Source organism: Miniopterus schreibersii (assembly GCF_964146895.1).
Source record: "Miniopterus schreibersii genome assembly, chromosome: 11".
In the NCBI taxonomy this organism is placed as follows: domain Eukaryota; kingdom Metazoa; phylum Chordata; class Mammalia; order Chiroptera; family Miniopteridae; genus Miniopterus; species Miniopterus schreibersii.
This window is the reverse complement of record NC_138111.1, coordinates 64,849,451-64,862,309: the sequence shown is the minus strand read 5'-3', so window position 1 is coordinate 64,862,309 and position 12,859 is coordinate 64,849,451. Positions and strand designations below refer to the sequence as shown.

Genomic DNA, 12,859 nt, shown 5'->3' with positions numbered 1-12,859 from the left:
GTCTGGAAGATTTTTCCATTGTTGTCATTGGGATGTTAAAGTCCCCTACTATGATTGTATTGCTGTTGATCCCTCCCTTAAAGTCCACCAAGAGTTGTTGTTTTTTAATATATTTAGATGCTCCTATATTGGGTTCATATATATTTTAAAGTGTTACATCTTGTTGGATTGATCCCTTCAGTATTAGATAATGACTTTCTTTGATCCTGTGATGGTCTTTGTTTTAAAGTCTATTTTTTCAAATATAAGTAATACTACCCCAGATTTTTTTCATTTCCATTTGCATGGAATGTTTTTTTTCCATACCTTTACTCTCAGCCAGTTTGAATCTTCTGTTCTGAGGTGGGTCCCTTGTAGACAGCACATATATGGGTCATGTTTTCTCATTCATTGAGTTATCCTAAGCCTTTCTATTAGAGCATTTAATCTATTTACACCTAAGGTTACTATTGATATGTACTTATTTTTGCAATATGTACCTATGTTTCGCTCTTTCTGTTTCTTCTTATTAAAGCAGGTCGCTTTCCATTTCTTGCAGTGCTACTTTGGTGGTAATGAACTCTTTAGTCTTTTTTTTGTCTGGAACGCTCTTAATTTCACCTTCAGTTTTAAATGATAGTCTTTCTGGATAGAGGAGTTGAAAGTGAGTGAAAGTAATTTAGCAGAACGCTCATCTAATGCGGAATCATTATTCACAGAACGAGGTCAATGTACCTTCTGCAACCGCACGTCCTAATCATCACTGGAGCACTCTTCTTAAATAACTATGAACTGTGAAGCAGGAGATGTTGCTTCTTTACAGAGCTGTCCTCCACTTTTCAGGTGGCCATTACTGTCACCCCCCCCCCGGCCAGTTTGTTCAGTGGTTAGAGCCTCGGCCTGTGCACCGAGAGTCAGGTGTGGTTCCAGGCAAGGCACCTGCTGTGGCTGCGGGCTCGGGGCCACGCGTGGGAGGCAACCAACCGACACGTCTCTCCCACGTCGATGTTTCTCTGTCTTCGCCCCCTTCTACTCTCTCTAAACAATCACTGAAAAAATATCCTTGGGTGAGGATTAACAATAACAATGAGAAAAAGCATGCCAACCATATTTTAAATATGTGTCTTAAATATCTAAAATATATTTTTCTCCTCCCCCTCAAAAAAATCCTGAGGCATGGTTTCTGAGGTCTCCACTCGTATGTAGGAAGCTGAATTTAATGGCACGGCCTTTGCTATGAGTACTAACGAGCAGTGGACTACTCAGTAAGTATTCCGGGCCAGGGCTCACTGTGGAGAAAATTAAATCCCTCTCTCGGAGCACACACAGTGAGTCTCATATGCATTCAAGACCAAACGGGGACGAACAGTGTACAACTTTAAAAAGAAACACAGAACAACATTTTTACAGAGAGAGTTCTCACACAAAACAAAAATACCCCATAAATCATAGGAAGATTTGACAATATTAAAATCAAAACCTGGCAAATACTAAAACATTACAACTAAAGTGAGAAGACAAGCTGTAGACTTGAGTGAAGATGTGTGCAAGGCATGCAGCTGACACACGATTAGCATCCACAATGTGTGTAGATTTACAAATCAGTAACTAAAAGGCAACCCAGTGGAAAATTGGCAACGGATGTGAATGGGTGATTCATAGTGAAATAACCTGAGTGTCCATAAACTTATGGACCAATGCTCACTCCCCCCACCGCCCCCCGAAAATCCTACTGAAATGGACAGTGGATGAGCGGTGACAAGGTGCTTTGAACAGACTACGTGAAAGGTGCGGTTTGCCCATTTCCTCTGAGTAGAGCAATTAGGATAGAAATATGTGGCCTTGCAGACTATATAATGGCACCTTTGTGGAGCTAGAGCTTGTTGGGTAGGAATATATTCTTCATGTGATTTTTAAGGACCTTTTCCTGGCCAAAAAAATTAATAATGCTCACTAGACAACAGTTGGGAGATATTGAAAAGTGTGAAAAAGAAAATAAATCCTACCACACAGAGATACCTACAAACAAGGTTCCAGTATGTTGCCCTGGCGGGTGGTGCTCAGTGGTTAGGGTGTCAGCCTGAGCACCGGAGGGTGTCGGGTTTGATTCCCAGTCAAGGGCACGTACCTGGGGTGCAGGCTCGCTGCCGCCCTGGTCAGGGCACACGAGGGAGGCAACCAAATGATGTGTGTCTCTCTTCACATTGATGTTTCTCTCTCTCTCCCCCGCCCTCCCCCGCAACTCTATCTAAAAAGGCCATGGAAAATATCCTTGGGTGAGAATTAACAATAAGAATAGATTCTAAATAAGACTCTGGTGTGTTTATTTTTTGTCTTTTTTTCTAAGCATGTAAAAATATAAACACACATATAAAAACGTGATTATATTGTTTAATATAATAATCATAAATCAGAATTTAATATCTTTTTCCTTTGTCCACTGGATAAAATGGTTTTGAGTTGCTTAACCTTCCCCTTATATGTTCATAAGAATTTAAGATTTTCATGGCCAAAAAAAACCCTTTCATTGAATGGATATACCAGATATGAGATAAAGAATGGTATTTATAATGTTATGGCTTTTAAAGTTTTTTTTTTGTAAAACTAAAATTTTATTTTAATACTTTAAAAGCCATAACATTATAAACATACATCACATTTTTGACAATTGATACTTCCCAGCATGCAATTCAGCTGGTGCATGTCTCTAAGTCCTCAGGACTCCTCAGCGTCTGACTTAGACACGCACAAGGACACTGCACTCTGACGTTTCACACCCTGTCTCGAGGGCCATCTGAAAGTGACAGAGTCTGTGCTGTCACACATGGATAATGGAAGGTCTGCCTGCGAAGTCCACCTGCTGAACTCCTACAAGCTGTAAAACAGAGTTGATGGGTTTCTGATCCAATCTATTCCTGTCCCGGTGTATGAAATGGATGTAGTGACCTAGAAGACAACAGGAATAAAAGGCAGAGGTTGGCATATATTATCACCTATTAGGTTTATTGCTTACTAGAATCAAGGAAGCTCTTCAACCTATAATTAGTCCAAAGGGAAAAATTAATTACCCAGAGTACATTATATTGTATGTGTAAGGCCATAATAATTTTTAATTAAGGTAATAAAGCATGACAAGGATATGGTTAAATAAGAGTGATACTTAATGTTTTATGCGATGCAAGGGGAAAGATTCTTAAATTATAACGTCTTAGGTTTTATTCAATGTAATTAAATAAAATGTCCTGTCAAACAGATAGGCAGAAAATGGAACTAACATAGATATCAAGCTGGAAAATCACATCTGTTTCTTAAATGTAATAATAGAATAAATCACTCGCTTAAAAAAATTCACTCCCAAATACGGATTTAATAGGCTGTCTGCACCCTGGCTGGTGTGGCTCAGTTGGTTCGGCATTGTCCATGCACCCAAAGGTGCCCATACAATTCCCAGTCAGGGCACATGCCCGGTTTCAGGCTCAGTCCCTAGTAGGGGGCGTGTAGGAGGCAGCCACTGATGTTTCACTCTCAGGTCAACGTTACTGATGTTTCTCTCTCCCCCTCTCCCTTTCTCTCTCGAAAAATCAATAAGAAATCTTTTTTCTTTTCACTTTGCAAATATATTTTTATTATTTTAAGTTATTTTTTATTTATTAACAATTTTTAATGTTGACATTATTGCAGGTGTTCCCCTTACCCCTCCCTTTGTCCAACTCCACCCACCCCCAATACAAAAAAAAACTTTAGAAAAAGGCTATCTGCATTATAGCTATAGACCATATAGGCTGAGTAAATAAGGGCATTAAGACAATGAGGATATATTTAGATGTCCACAATCCTTTTATCTTCTCAAACAGAAACAAGTCATGTTCTGTTTACTTGGATTTTTGGGTTCAAGATCAGAATTTTAACTTAAAACATTAAATTATGGAAACATTGTTAGAGGCATGTTTTCTGCATTGTATTTATCTGCTCTCTACAGTCAACACTATAGATTTAATATCATAAACTGGCTTGTTATCAAACAATACAAATCAGGCAAAATGAAATACTAGGTTAACCATGATATAGATTTGTATAAATAAGTACACCTAGCTTTTTCCTTAGAGGAGCTACATCTTTTCCAGTAGGCAGTATCAAAATCTCCTTATTTCGTATGTCCCCAGCTTGGGACGCAAATGCCACTCTCCCTGGGCGCTTCCTCCTTGCTCAGCTGAGGGAGAGGCCAGGTGATGCCTAGACGTGGAGAGGAGGGACTGGAAGAACGCCGAGCGGCTCGGAGGGTGGAAAGGAGCCAGCGAGAAGTGCGGCTCCATGTAACTCTGGGCCAAGGCACAGTGCTCGTCTCCACACCACACGGCTGCTTGGGGCCACTCGAACGTGTAAATTCATGAGAGGGAAAGGGAGATTAATAACAGGCGTTAGCCAGCTGCAGTGTCCCAGATGCAAAAGCCCAAAAGTCATATGCTTGCTCAAAATCCTCTTTCGAAATTCCTTTTTGCTATCTGGAATTTATTAAAGTAATGTAAATTTTATAACTCTTGGAAGCTACACTAACGTGGACAATTTTAAAGAGGAAGAAGAATGAAGAAAAACAGTTTACAACGTAGTAATGTGTTTTTTGGCACTGTCGTGTATGGCTGTTTGTCCCTGACTGCAGACTTGAACATGGTAGAGATTCAACACTCAACCGTTTAGCAGAGTGGAGCCGAAGGAATTTCAGGTGCTCCGAACTGAAACCGGCCAATAAAGCTAGTTAAAGCATGTGGCTTTTAGTAATTGTTGCTGAATGAGCTGTCCCTGGGCCGACTTGCTTTCTGACACTGAGCAAGTGTCCTAGTTTTGTTAGATACAAATAACTAGATTGACTCATCTATTGACCCCCAAAAAGTGCTTGATGGCTTTCTCCTATTTGGGAACGTTCACCGCCATTGAACTTTTTAAAAAAAATCCTCACCCAAGGATATGTCTTTGTTGACTAGAGACAGAGAGGATGGGGGAGAGAAAGAGGGAGGGAGAGAAACATTGTTGTGAGAAACTCAGTCGCCTCCCATGCACGCCCAGACCAGGGATCGAACCCGAAACCTAGGTATGTGCTTTGACCGGGAATCTAACCGGCAACCCTTTGGTGCACAGGCCGATGCTCCAACCAGCTGAACCCCCTGACCAGGGCTTCCAGTGAACTTTTTCAAGTGTTCCAGCCATATACGGTTCACCAAAGCACCACCGACTTTCCCATCCCAAACACCTGAAAACACTGGGCATAAATGATGGGCACATTACATCCAACAGGCAGACGTCAAAATACACACAAGCTTTGAAAACAAAAGGTGCCCCTAAGGAAGCACAGCATCCTGATGGTACAGTGTCAAGCTGCCCTTTTTCACCGGTTCTTTACTCTATGAGGAAAGCAGGTGGCCTCGGGACGGCCTGGGCCCTGACGCTTACCTGGCCCTAAGATGAGGGTGCCGCCCTGCTGACCTGGATCTCCTTGAAAGTCAAAAGGAGGGCCCGTCACTGCCCGCCACAGGCTCCAAATGCTTCCTGAGAGTGTATTTGACTTTATATGGGGGCTCGGTCCTGAAATATTAGAAAGTGTTTTAGATGTTATCATTTTATATTCGATTAGATATTAAAAAGACAATGTTAGTACTTCTCTTTCTTGTGTGTCATCTTAACTTTTGACTTGTCTTTTTTCCCTGCCCAGAATGGTTTCTCAGCCTTTCACTGCTGATGTTTTAGACCAGATAATTCCTTGTCCTGTGCAGTGTAGGGTGTTTAGCAGCATCCTTGCCCTCTGTGCCCACTAGATGCCATAGCAAGCACCAAGTCGTGACAACTAAAAATGTCTCTAGACAAAGTCAAATGTCCCTTGGGGGACTAAATTGTCCCTGGTTAAGGATTTTTTTGGTTTTATTGATTGATTGATTGATTCTAGAGAGAGAGGGAGGAAGAGAGAGAAACATCGGTTGGTTGTTCCACTTATACATGCATTTATTGGTTGATTCTTTTTTTTTTAATTCCATTTTTAAAGATTTTTTATTGATTTTTAGAGAGAGAGGAAGAGAGAGAAACATTGTGAGAGTAAAACATTGATTGGCATGCCCTGTATGGGGAATCAAGCCAGCAACCTGGGCATGTGCCTTGACTGGGAATTGAACACACAACACTTTGGTGCACAAGACAATGCCCAACCAACGAAGCCACACCACCCAGGGCCATTGGTTGATTTTCGTATGTGCTCTGACCAGAGATGGAGCCTGCAACTTGGCTTATCAGGATGATCATCTAACCAACTGAGCAACCGGCCTAACTGGCCAGGGCGAGGACTTCTGCTTTAATGGAAAATGTGATGACAGACCTAGGTCACTTTCTGCCACAGAAAACTATCCGCTATAGACTTCTCAAACTGGCAGTGCTTTCCTTTTTAATTCCCCATTTATACATTGTTTAGTGTCTAACCTATAAATAGGTAGCTACCCTCCTTTTCAAGAGACATTGTGGCACAGACTGTTATGTGCTGGTCAAAACCTCTTTCTTCTTTCTGGGCCCACAGCTAAACTACATCCCCAGTCTTCCTGGCAGTTTGCTGTGCCATGTCACTATGTCCCAGCCAGCGAGGGAAGGGATGTGTGCCACTTCCCCCAGCCCCAACAACGTGCCACAAGCGACTCCATGTTCTTTCTACATTCTGGGAAGCCTTGGGCTGAAGATGGCAGAGCCACAAGATGGCCCTTCCATATCGTGTCCCCGAATGGCTACTTGGGGGCAGGGCACCCGAACAGATGCACCCTTTTTGAAAAGTAAAAGAAAGAACCTTCGAGCATGTTATGCTCTCAGCCTTTGGGGCTTAGCTGTAGCCACTGCAGCTGCCTCCCCACCTTCCCTGGGCTCAGTTTGTCCATTTCCTTTCTCACTCTGGCTGATATTTCACTTCCACCCCCTTGGCCTGAAGAAACCCAGTCACTTTATCCTTGTAACTTATTTCTCTCCTCTCTCTGTCTTTTATGACTTACTTTTAACTTCTTACTTCGATGATTTGCTGCCTCAGACCTGCCTGTTGCTGAGACTCTGTTACAGCACAGGAAATCTGTCACGCAAAGGGTAAGGTCCACAACTGGTGCTGTTGAAGTTTCCTCCACTAAAGAGAGAGAGCGAACTCTGTGTTTATGCTGGCTCTCCAATAGTGTTAGTAAAGTTTAAGTGGCTTTCTTTAAAAACATCAGTAAATGGATCATGTCAACTCTATCTCATAAATAGCTCCGCAATCCATCACCTCCTATCCATCCACCTCTAGTACTTCAGGCCCTGTCATTTCTTTCCAGCCTATTGCCACAACCTTGTCACAAATATCACTGGCTCTGGTTGGTGGGTTCCAATTCCTCCTCCACCCAGGATACATGACTATCATAACTTGTCCACTTCTGATACTTGTAAAGCCCCCTCACTGCCCCCAGAACAAATCCAAACTCCTTGGCATGTCACCCCATGCTCGGCATGAATTGGCCACAACCTGTCCCCTGGCTCACCAATTCCCAAACTGGCTCTTAGACTCTGGCCAGATGCAGGGACCTGTACTTCTCTAAGAATCAAGTTTTTTCAAAAGCCTATATGATTTTTCACATGCTTTCTGTCAGCAGCACCCTTCTCCAGCCTCATATCACTCAGCTAACTTCTTTAAGAGTGAGTTGGACAACGCTTCCTCTGAGAAGCCTTCCCAGGTACTCTCTCCCCTTGCATTTCTGGCACAGGTATTCCCAGAACATGTTTTCCTCTATTACAGATCTTTAAACTGGAATGTAATTTGCTGCTTGCTTCTGTCCCTCAGGGTAGATCATGCACTTCGGGATGGCAGGGACTGTGTTCATTTATCACCATCCTCCTGGAGCATCCAGCACAGTGGTTGCCATGAACCAGAGCTCAATAACATTTGCTGAGAATGAATGTTTTGAGTTCGAGTTGAGTTCTCTTACTTGGCATTTCAGAAGCCAAGTTCTTCCTAAAACACATATTAACAGTTCACCTAAAGCTTAGTAAATCTATTAATTACAAAGAATGTGCTAAGGGCAGGGAATGTGGACCACATGAAGGTAGACAGAATATCAAACTCTTCAACTATCTACTCTCCCAGCCACTTTACATGCAATAGCTAACAAAGAGCTGTTAAAATACAGTGAGGGAAGCAACTGCTTCTGCTTGAAGAGCTATTAAGGGCCCCTTTGAGTTAAGCTTCAAATGAAAACTAAGATTTCATCAATTAAAGAACAGAGTATTCCAAGTCATGAAGATGAGGTATAAAAATATATTAGCTCTGCAATTATTTTTCTTTTAATTACAAAAGTAAAGTGTACTCATTTAAAAACATAAAAACCATTTCTCTCACTTCCATTCCCTGGGGTTAGCACTGCAATGTCTTTTAAAACCCTTTTCATGCTCAGCTGGTGTGGCTCAGCGGTTGAGCATCGACCTATGATGCAGGAGATTGAGGTTCAATTCCTGGTCAGGGCACATGCCCGGGTTGGGGGCTTAGTCCCCAGGGGGGCCGTGCAGGAGGCAGCCGATCAATGACGCTCTCATCTGCCGGAGCCAGCCGGCAGGCGAACGAGGACCTGATTGAGGGGGTGAGGATTAGAAAAGAAAGAAAAAGACAAAAGGATGGGATCGGGAGGGCCACAACCAAGGCAGAGCTAAGTTAAGCTGAGTCAGGCTGAGGCCCCGAGTTTATTGATTACAAGCCTTTTATAGTGCACCCAAACAATACCCCAAGCAGTGAAACAATGCCCCCAGCAGTGACCTTTACACAATTCAAATTCCCGCATATCCGCACCTGTTTATCGAGACTTGATGTCTCCAGGTAGAGCAATAAATCTATTGTGCAAAGCTTCTACTGCCCTAAAGCAATGTTTAATCTTAAAACTAAGCTACAGGGGGTAGAGGTGCTAGCTCAACCGACCCACCCTGCGGGTCAACGTGCCAGAGATTTCTCTCTAAGGCGGCGCTAGGGTCGGCGAGCCCCTGGAGGTATTCCAGGGCAGCACCCTACCAGGGAGACTATTCATGAAGGGCAGCCAGCCGGCTCCCCACACTCATCATTGATGTTTCTCTCTCTCTCCCCCTCCCTTCCTCTCTCTGAAATCAGTAAAGACATATTTAAAAAAAAAAACAAAGCTTTTTCATTACACACGGACACACAGACACCCAATCACAATACAGAGCTTTGTTTATGGAATGGTTTTTGCTTTTACAAAACTGGACTCATACTGAAAACACTGCCCTGCAACCTGCTTTTTACTTCACTTAGTACTTGACAGCTCTCCACGTCATCACACCCCAGAAACGAATCTTGGAGCCTCTGGTGTATCTGGACCACTTAGTAGAATCATGAAGAACAGTCTGACTCTTGAACTTACCATGTGTTCCTCTATGTGTATAGATTCAACTGTAAAAATACATCACCAGTGTTTTCTACTGGAGATATGTCATGTGTTACCTGAGGAGGTGACTTCTTCACCTCTTTTCATTCCCAATCTTCTATAAATTTCTCTCTCAGGATCAACATAGATTTCATGGCAATACCCAGTCAGTCTGCAGAAAGGCTACAAAAAGAGAATATTTGGGATTTTTATAAGAAGAAATGAGAGAAAAGTAATTGTAGTCTAACTGAATTTCAGTAGATAAAACCTACACTCAGTGGTTCAAACCATGTGACTTTATGTGTTAGTGAAACCGGGTAGTTCTCAGTTGGTTTGCATTTACCTCAATGTGACGGGGGGATGACTGTCCGATCACTACGAGGGTGACATCTGCCTCCTTTAGGAGAAAACACAGGAACACACTATTAGCAATCGTGTTTCTACAGCTCCCCTCCAGCTCTTCCCTTCCGTTCTGATGCCGCGTGTGGGCTCCTAGAAGAATGGAGCAGAGCGCACAGGGTGAGCCCAAGAAAGGGATGTGTGGCAAAGGTCTAATGACGCCGATCTTTCGCTAAGCAAGGACTTTAACATAATAGAGTGAGTAATTCTCTACACCCCCCGAAAGTGTACTTTAAAAAAGAATAAAGCTATTAAACGTAGGCTTAGTTAACCAGTTTATTTCTCCCAGCCCAGGCGGTAAGGTCTGCTGAGCACAGCTGAGCTTCACAAGGGTGCCCGGTGCCTTCTCGGAAGCTGCCCGGGCCAGGCCTGTGTGGCCTGCAGCAGGACATTGAATCTGGCTGTCCCAGGGGCGGGGAATGCGCACCGGTGCACACACGGGCTTCACCTTGGAGATATATTAGCATTTTCCTACAATGAGCAACTACTGGGAGTGCTTTTATTACACAAACAAAGGAAAGAAATGTCACTCATTGCCAGCATTTGGGTTTTGGTTATTACCAGTCAACATCTGTGAAGAGGCAGGTCACTGGGTAAGTGAAAATCATTGCTCTGCTTAGTATGTTTTTATGCAGAAACAGATCCCTGAGGTGCTCTCCCCTTTTAGGAGGTGCTGGAGGGGGGGGGAAGGTGAGAATCTGGGTTTAAGGCCGCTCCACACCCGACCCCCACAGCACTGCTTATAGACGTCAGGCGGCTTTCACAAGGTCCCCTGGGGCAGGGCACGCGGCTGTTCCCTCTCAGGAAACTTACCTGTAAGAAACTCTTGGGGATTTTGGCTAGATCTTCTACGTATTCCTTGCACGTGTAACACAGGAAATGCTGAAATCCCAACCCAGCAAAAAGAACAAGTTAGCAACCAACACCCTCAGGTTCAGAAAGGACCAAGTGCTTCCTTCCGCATGACTCTACCAGCACCCAAGCTGAGGAGAAGAAGGTGTCCCGGGCTCCCAGGGCGCACCCAGCCCCAGCCGGCGCTCCTCGCCTGCTGAGAAAACGGCCTTGGCTCGGCGGCCTACTTGTCCCTTCCCCTTACGGGGAGCGAGAGGACGCCTCGCGATCTGGACGCCTCCGGTGGGCAGCCATGGGAAGGGCCGGGTGGCCACCGCTCGGGACCCCACCCTCCCAGGGCCCCGGGGTGCCTCCCAGCCGGGGCTTTGGAGGCGAACCGCATCTCAGCCTGCCGGCGAGCGCCCTGCTTCGGCCCTCCCGCCGCCGGCGCTCACCCGCACGAAGACCACGATGGCCCGGCGCTCCCGGAACAGCTCCCCGAACGGCACCCGTCGCCCGGACGCGTCCAGCACTGGCAGCTCGGCCACGGCGGCGGGCAGTGGTTGCCCGCGCTCGGCGCCGCCGGTGACAGGGGTGGGGCAGCTCGCAACCCGGGTGGCGGCGGTGGGGCCGCCGACCTGCCGCGTGATCGGGGCCACGGCCGGGGCGGCCATCGCTTCCTGATTCCGCGGGCCCGGGTTCGCGCAGGTCCGGCGCGGGCGGAACACACAGGCGGTGCCAAACCGCTCCCTGCCGCGGTGGGCAACGGGGGCAGGGCACAGTCCCGGCGGCGCGCGGGGGGGGCGGCGGCGCGCGGGGGGGGCGGCGGCGCGCGGGGGGGGCGGCGGCGCGCGGGGGGCGGTGGCGCGCGGGGGGCGGCGGCGCGCGGGGGGGGGGGCGGCGCGCGGGGGGCGGTGGCGCGCGGGGGGGGCGGCGGCGCGCGGGGGGGAGGCGGCGCGCGGGGGGGGCGGCGGCGCGCGGGGGGGGCGGCGGCGCGCGGGGGGCGGTGGCGCGCGGGGGGCGGCGGCGCGCGGGGGGGGGGGCGGCGCTCAGCGGGGGGCGGCGCGCGGGGGGTGGTGGTGTCAGGGGGGGGAGGCGGCGCGCGGGGGGAGGCGGCGCGCGGGGGGGAGGCGGTGCTCAGGGGGGGCGGCGGCGCGCGGGGGGGGGGCGGCGCTCAGCGGGGGGCGGCGCGCGGGGGGTGGTGGTGTCAGGGGGGGGAGGCGGCGCGCGGGGGGCGGCGCGCGGGGGGGAGGCGCGCTGCGGGCGGTGCGGGGCTCCGAGGGCAGGTCCCGCGGGTCCGGGTTTCCACGCGGCTCCGCGGGAGAGAGCGGATCGCCGGAGCGTCGCTGACACGAGCACTCCTGGTGGGAAAAGTGAGAAGGGTCGGAGGCCAGGACAGGGTTGAGGAGGAAGCAAGCAGAGCCTGCCCTCCCCAGCCGCTTGGCTGCCGTCAGTTCTTATCTATTCAGGAGCACCGGTTACCAGGGATCGGTGTTTTCTCTCATTATTATTATTTTACCCAGGACAACCATGTCTAGATTCCAATAGAGTTACTACTGTTTTAGTTTATATTCTGTTTTTAACCCAACCCCCTCCTCAGTTTTGCCCCGCTTTCTCTTCTGAGTTATCATTAACAGTGTAATGTACAGATCTTAAGTGTAGAGTTAAATTTTATTGTTAAATTAAATAAAAACTTCCAACATTTTAAGCATGGCATTTGAAAAGATATCCAAAAAGTTTAAAGAATTTCACAGTGACCCCTCCTATATCTACCACCTAGATGCTTGTTAACATTTTACGCTTCTCTAACAGGTATCTACCCTCTCTCCAGTTAGGTGAGTTTTGCCCCATTATCCACCCGCTATCCACACCCCTATGAAAATATAGAACATTTTCATCACTGGATAAAATTCCTCCAGTACTACTATTTAAGAGCTGGTATAATAAACCTATTTTACAAGTGTACCTACTAGACTTACGGGGTGATCACTTCATAACATATAAATGTCTAACCTCTATGCCATACACCTGAAACCAGCATAATTATTGAATGTCAACTGCAAACCATATATCAAATAATTTTAATATTCGAACAAGCTGATTTTAAAGTGGGCAGAGGCACTAAGTAAGATAGTTTTCTAAAGAACAAATGTAAATAGCCAACACATACACAGAAAGATGTTCAATATCACTAATTGTCAGGGAAATGCAAATAAAAACCTAACCCCTCTGGCAATCAT

General features: G+C 46.7%; 1 protein-coding gene across 2 annotated transcripts; it reads right to left on the bottom strand.

Annotated features, from left to right (window-relative positions):
• Positions 1 to 11,420, bottom strand: PRXL2C (peroxiredoxin like 2C). Of its 2 annotated transcripts, XM_081150495.1 has the most exons (6): positions 11,075 to 11,420; positions 10,602 to 10,670; positions 9,733 to 9,786; positions 9,467 to 9,572; positions 5,425 to 5,556; positions 1 to 2,925 (listed from the first exon to the last, which is right to left on the bottom strand). In XM_081150495.1, the coding sequence occupies exons 1-6, from the start codon at positions 11,291 to 11,293 to the stop codon at positions 2,798 to 2,800; spliced, it is 708 nt and encodes a 235-aa protein (XP_081006621.1). In that variant the 5' UTR covers positions 11,294 to 11,420; the 3' UTR covers positions 1 to 2,797. The 2 variants fall into 2 exon arrangements, with proteins under 2 accessions (XP_081006621.1, XP_081006620.1); XM_081150494.1 differs by lacking the exon at positions 10,602 to 10,670 and having other exon boundaries at positions 2,282 to 2,925; positions 11,075 to 11,385.
• Positions 11,421 to 12,859: the final 1,439 nt, after the last annotated feature.

Bases quoted from the DNA above. Each gene is read 5' to 3' on its own strand.
- PRXL2C (XM_081150495.1), bottom strand. From the start codon at position 11,293: ATGGCCGCCCCGGCCGTGGCCCCGATCACGCGGCAGGTCGGCGGCCCC. The intron at 9,787-10,601 runs GTAAGTTTCCTG...TTTCTCCTAAAG, and splicing joins TCCCCAAGAGTTTCTTACAG to GAGGCAGATGTCACCCTCGT. The intron at 5,557-9,466 runs GTAACACATGAC...CTAATATTTCAG, and splicing joins TGAAGAAGTCACCTCCTCAG to GACCGAGCCCCCATATAAAG.